The sequence below is a fragment of the Limulus polyphemus genome, unplaced genomic scaffold, assembly GCF_000517525.1.
Source record: "Limulus polyphemus unplaced genomic scaffold, Limulus_polyphemus-2.1.2 Scaffold372, whole genome shotgun sequence".
Taxonomy (NCBI): domain Eukaryota; kingdom Metazoa; phylum Arthropoda; class Merostomata; order Xiphosura; family Limulidae; genus Limulus; species Limulus polyphemus.
In genome coordinates, this window is record NW_013665982.1 from 542,098 (window position 1) to 548,910 (window position 6,813).

Here is a 6,813-nt window from a genome sequence, read left to right on the forward strand (position 1 = left end):
GCTCATTCATGCGCCATGTGACCAGTGCAGTCTGTAGTTTGGTCATGCATGGTTTTTACAAATTGATCTGAGTATGACTATGAGGTAAAATGTGATTTTCAAAGTTAAACTTTGGCTAACAGGATATTTTTTTCAATTGAATCTTTTAGGTATAGTCTGTTTCTCGTACTTAGGCAAGTTTGCTACCTTATCCATTACAGGTGTTCATAGTATTAGTAGTGACAAATTTGATGGTAGTATCAGATTTTTTTTTATTTTATGAAAAATTAATGAATAAAGAGAAATACGTGGTTTCACTTTATTCAAGTAACAAATGCTCCATACCTAAATTTTGTAATATTTATTGGGCATATAAATGTTATTTGTATATCTTATATCTATTATGATGTAACCTATGAATGATGTAAAGAAATACGTTCTTACTTGAAACTTTATTAAATATTGTACCATGAAAATGATTAGTTGCAATTATTATAGCATTGAAGATAAGCTTGAAAAAGAATATGTTGGTACTCGAGAATTAAGTTAAAAGAAAATTACTGTATAAAAAATACTAGAATTAAGTTAGTGAAATAATACACATTTTTTATCTTGAAAAACTGTTACATTTTTACTTCTTAACAAAAGCTTAGCACCTGAATAGATAAAAAATATATTGTACTTTTAAACAATTCAGCATAGTCAAAAAAGTAAAGTGTTAGATGGCGGTGTTGTTCTTGGAGTTTATTGTATACACATGTTATGTTATGATTAATATTCGTGGAGCGATATTTAGTATAAATATTATAAAAAAATGTTATTCATCACCATCTGTTCAGTCTTTTTTGCCTCATTTCACCTTACAAAATAGTTATGCAATCTCTTTTCTAAAATTACGTTGTTACAGTAGAAAGAGCGAAGAAATGTCTGAATCTCACGATTCTCAGTCTCCACATCATTCAGTACATGTTGACTCTCACTCGTTTCATTTTCAGTCGTCTTTTCCAAGTTCTTGCGATTCTGATAGTTGTGTAACTGCAAATGTAGATGGATTAAACAAGAATGCTCCATCGACATTAAACAATTCTACTATGGATAACAATCGAAATTACTGTACTAGTACCAGTAGTATTGAATCCAATGTTAGCAGTAATTTAACGCCAGTTGTTATGGATGAAGTACCATATAGAACGATCACTGAAGGAAAAGCTGAAGTATTATTTCCAACTACACATGACGTTTTTTATAATCCAGTTCAAGAGTTTAACAGAGACATGAGGCTCGTAATCCTAGTTATAGTACTAATAGTAATATTAATAAGTTAATTTTCAAATGTTTGTTTGTTCATGGTGATTGACTTTTAAATATTTTGATTTAATTATACATATATATATAAATGACAAGTCTCAAGAGATGTACAAAGTATAACTCTAAGTCTAATATAAAACAGTAATTGTAGCAATTATTAAGAATGTTACCATTATAAGTTTGATTGGAAGACATAATCATGTACAGATCTACAACCTAAATTTTGTGTTGTTGTGTGGTGTCACAAGTATACATTGATTCATAATGATGTAAGCATTCATAAGTTAGCCTTACAAAATATTTATGAACATATTGAGTTTTTGGATTCTCATGTGGCAAAGTTTTATTCCTTTTTTGACTTTTGGAAAAAGATATTTTTACTTCAGCTATTGGTGGTCATAGCACAACTTGCAATCTTTTGCCTTTCACAACACTTGTTTGGTTCCTTTGAGCAGTGTCTTTTGCTTGCTCTCTCCTGTGATATAGTGGTCTCAGCAGTATGCAGAGTTCTTGGCATTTTTTCTCAATTTTCAGGACTTTTAATGTAACACTAGACAACCCATGACCCGTTGGGTCACCCATTATTTAAAGGTTATGAAGAATTCAAGCTAATTTCAATCTTGCACTGAAATGAAGGTTTATTTTGAGATAATTTAATTAAATATTTTAATCCATTCATGTTATTCATAATTCAAGAAAAGATATTTGATTGTTGATCAGGAGTAAATATAAAGACCATTTCATTTTTCAAAAAAGTGAAGTCAGAGTTTTCAGGTATTGTGATGAATTAGTTCATTATGTTGTGGTCTTTCCTCTTAAACCTTCAACAAATAAGAAACAGTAACACTTTATATTTTCTTCGAATTACGTACTATAACCAAGGTACATTATTGAGAAATTCTTCAAGATCTTGTTCTTGTCATCTTATGCCTTTTAATGAAGATGGGAACAGTGACAGAGAAATAGATTTGAAGGAAGAAGTTTTGTAAAGAGCGCGAATGGTAGTGTGATGTAAAATTACTCATGCTAGAAATTTTCATAAAAGTGACCTGAGAAACTGTGCTAACTCTGTAACCCGTGGCCCAATGAAGTTTTGTAAAGAGCGCAAACGGTAGTGTGAATGGTTTTTTGACTGAGAAAGTAAGCAAAAAAACAATCTCAGATTTTTAGTATATAGATAGATAGATAGGTTTTTCAAGATCTTGTTTTTGTCATCTTACACCTTTTAATGAAGATGGGAACATTGACAGGGAAATAATACAATAGCCAGTGCTCGGCGAGAGGTTTTCGTGTATAAAATTTTGTTGTTGTTCTCGACTTGATTTTTTTTTCATTACTTCATCTCCATAGTTACGATTTGCAAATAGTCAATAATATTGTAAGTCCATTTTATTATTATTGGTCTTTCTATGTGCCGTTATAACATATTTTCATCTCATCATTTAATTTCTGTTGTGCATATATTGTTGTACAGAAGATATTTTAAAGTGATTCATCAGAATAGAAAACGAATAGATAGATAGATAAACCGATATGTGGCACTAGCTATTGTACCTAAATTTATCTAGAAATTTTCATAAAAGTGACACAAAAAATGGGGCTAACTCCATAACCTATGGCTCTATTTTATCGAAACTTGTTTTATTCTGTTTCTGTTCTCATTTTATTACAAATATGGTGCTATTTTGCACCGTTTTTTGCTTTATTTGATTACAGACAAGCAAACAAACAATCTCAGAGTTTTAGTAGTATATAGATTATAGCTGTAATCTACAATCACTATAAAAAAAACCTTGGAAAAATTTTCATACAAGGCTCTATCCTACTTTTTTAAAGTTGTATTACAAGGAAAACAATAGTAAATTGTCAGGATGTTTGCAGGTACATAAGTATAATGGTTCATCCATTGTTGTGACATACTTTCTTCTAAATAATGCTTAGGCAACTTTTGACAGTTTCTTTCAATTAGATATGTGCTTTAGGAAAAGCTTGTGAACATGGCTTTGTATAATTTTTGTAGTACTGAATCTGCATGAATTTTATTTACAGTTCCAAGAGATATTCTTTCTTTAGCTTCATTGAACTGCTGGGTTTTCGGGTTAATTCTATTTGAAGCTTTGACCACTTCTGATGTGTGACTGGTAGCCAGCCTTGGCTTAGCCAGTTTTTTCCCTCATTGGAGTCATTCCTTCATTTGCTATAAAGATATGATCTAACACCACAAATATTCCTTTCTTCAAAACACTAAAATGTCATGTCTTGAATACATTTATAATCATGGAAATGGAGAATATTGCAGTGGACAGTCCTGTAATCTACATGTAACCCTTTCAGAAGGGATTACTTGTACCATCCATATTTGCAAGTTACCACACTTCAGCTGAACTGCAACAAGAGGGTCAGGGCTTGCATATTGTTTCCATAGGTTGAGTAAGACATTCTCTAGCCTCATAATCATTTTAAATGCTACCTATCTCATGTTAGTAAACCTCTGAACAGATCTTGTGGCCCAGCATGGTCAGGAATTTGTGATAGCCACTGATTCCTGTCTCTATTCAAGGAAAAAGCTATCATTTCCTCCACACCATTTTTCTTTTCCTTGCAGTGGGAATTCTAGCTACAAGCATCTAAAGGTTATGTATCTTGTGTGAAATCTACATATTTAGTATTAAATATTAAGAAAATTGAAGTATGGGGATAATTATTAGAAAAATCATAAAAACAATTCCGGCAGAATGTGCAAAAAATTATGGGTTTAAAAGAGTTAAATAAGTTCCGGCATATGGATGGAAACATTTCAATCCATCCACCTTGTAAGTGGACAACTATAAAAGAAATGATTTGCAGAATAGTCACATGCTTTTTTAAGTACAATTAGAAGAAGAAATCTCTCCTGAACTATGAGATAATTTATGTATCATAGAATGATATCACAAGATGGCTTAAGAAGAAAATGGAGAAGACCTGACAAATAGTCATATGATGGATTAGCTACAAGTCCATTTAAAGGAAAACATTTGTTTGAATTATATTTTAATACTAAAAGTATAATATTTAACTACATGTAAGACTGCATGTATTGTAACCAAGACATCCTAATAACTTTTTATATTGAATTAAAGACCTTACTTACAATGTTACATTGTTAAACAAAATGTGGTTGAAATGCTAGTTTATATTCTTCATAATGAAAACTCACTCTAATGTTTTAAGTTAAAATTTCATATGAATATTACTTCTGAATCTTCTATATTTGTCAGATGAAAGATTTTTCACAGTTGTAACCATAGAGTAATGTAATTTTATTTATAAGCTTCTTGAATGCTTTTCTAAAACAGAATAAGCAAGTAATGCCACAAAGCATTTCTTTTATATATTTATTTCTTAAGTTTTCAGACAGTATGAATAATTTTGCTAGTCAGATTGAATTTTATTAATATTTTATTACAGTTGCACTGCAATCATATTGGTGACCAGTTGAAAGCATCAGGTAAAACATAGGGAGTCCATAGAGGCCTTAACAGTAAATGCCAGGTTTGGTGATAATCTGTCCAGATTTCCTGGTTAAACATACTAGTCAAACATAAATAAATTATCATCACCTGCAAATGAGAAACGGATTCAGCATCATACACTAGTAAAGAATAAGAAACTTGAATCAAAATTTTACACAAAATGAATTGTACTCAGGATATTGCAGATGTTGTAATTGTAGAAAGATAATTGTGGTGATCATGTTTGTCTATCTTTGTTAGAAACTGGGGATGGGGGAAAGCTATATCAATTTAACATAGTTGTTAATAATCATGTATGTACATTAACTGGAAAAAGTGGGGGATACATGTCCCTTCTGTCCTATGTGTTAGATGCCTACGGTGGTGACAACACATACATCAATACTTTAAGGCATTTGTATATTATATACATATATATTAACAAGTATTTTTCATAACTTCATGCTAATATTCTTATCTTAAATAGGCATCTAGATAATTTCATAATTTTATGTTAGTATTCTTATTCTAAATAGGCATTTAGATAATTTCATAACTTGATGTTAGTATTCTTATTTTAAATAGGCATTTAGATAATTTCATAACTTGCTGTTAGTATTCTTATTTTAAATAGGCATTTAGATAATTTCATAACTTTATGTTAGTATTCTTGTTTTAAATAGGCATTTAGATAATTTCATTTGATCAGAATTGTTCTCATTATAATTTTTGATTTGATATATTACAGTGTTGCTGTTATAAAGACATACGTGAAAGCATGCAGTCAAAGTACTGGGACAAAATGTGGAATTGTAGAAAATCAGTCTGAGCAGGAATTAGATAGTGTTCATACAGCAGCAAATAAAAAAGTAAATGCAAGTTAAATTGCTGTATTATATGTAATACAGTATTTATATTATTTGAGAATTTTTTTCTTTGTTTTTGTACTTGGTATTTTGGCTTTTTTTCCCTAACACATCATAATTGGTATTTGGATTTTATTGTCAGAAAACTTTTCTTATTCATAAAAAAACTACTGGTTTTGCATTGTATATGAAGTACCTTAGTAGCCATGAGCTTACTACTTTACTTGCTTTTCTCTTTTATTCTTTGTTCTTATAACAAAAACAAAATGTCTTTGGTTTTGATAAAATGTTCATTTTATTAATGAAATGTTGAAATGTGCTCTTTTAATTTTTATTGTTTCTAGTTCAATAGTGAATAATAAAAGTATTGTTAAAGTGCTTTCAGTCACTTAGTCTTTCCAATGTAAAAAATTATCTAACATTTACTCTTATATTTTTCAGTGCAAATTGTAGATTGGAAACATTGTTCCTATGAAGTGTAAAAATAATTATCTGATTTCTTTTAAATAAATCTATTTAACATGTTCTAAAAAAAAAAAGAGGTGATGTGAAAACTCTCTGCATTAACAATGTACATAGAATTTGATACCTTTCAAAGAGTAAAAGAAATATGTACACTGGCTGGCCACTGTATTAAGACCTATGGATCATTTCAGATTTGGGCCTGATTTGAGCTGCATATGCAAACTGAGTTGATCACTATAAATGACTGGCACAAGCACATTTGTAGTTAATATAAGAGATGTGGGGAAATTGTGGCCACAAACATATAATGATAGAAAGAGGTGAAAGATGGTTAGACAGGATAGTAAAGAAGTCCAAACATCATTAAGCAATACATCAACTCATCAACTGACAGACATTTAGTGCAGAGCAATCCACACCTATCTTCAGCTGTACCTTACAAAAAATGTTGCAACAAATGGTCTGTGGTAGTAAGAGAACATTCTATAAACTACTGGACATTGTTACCAACAAGTAAAAACACCTTGAGTTGTGTAAAGAACATAGAAATTGGAACTGCTGAAAATTGATGTGATTCAATGAATTATACTTTATCTTTTGTGTTTGTATAAGTGTTATTTGTAAGCTGTGAAGAGGATGCTGCTGGTTTACAAAAGGATTTAAATCATTTAGTGGGTTGGGCAAATAAATGGCAGATGGGT

The 6,813-nt window shown here is 30.4% G+C and overlaps 1 protein-coding gene across 8 annotated transcripts in view; it reads left to right on the forward strand.

Moving 5' to 3' along the window:
• Positions 1–6,813, forward strand: part of LOC106457777 (tRNA (guanine(26)-N(2))-dimethyltransferase-like) — a 52,279-nt gene continuing 45,466 nt past the window's right edge. For 7 of the 8 annotated variants that reach the window (XR_002610250.1, XM_013917221.2, XM_022383805.1 and 4 more), the window contains exons 1-2: positions 722–1,258; positions 5,530–5,650. Coding sequence is in view for 7 of the 8 variants with exons in the window: in XM_013917221.2 (XP_013772675.1) it covers positions 747–1,258; positions 5,530–5,650 (633 nt within the window). In the remaining variant the exon portion in view is untranslated. Of the gene's footprint in view, positions 85–721; positions 1,259–5,529; positions 5,651–6,813 lie in introns of those variants that run through there. The other variant, XM_022383808.1, reaches the window with a different exon arrangement.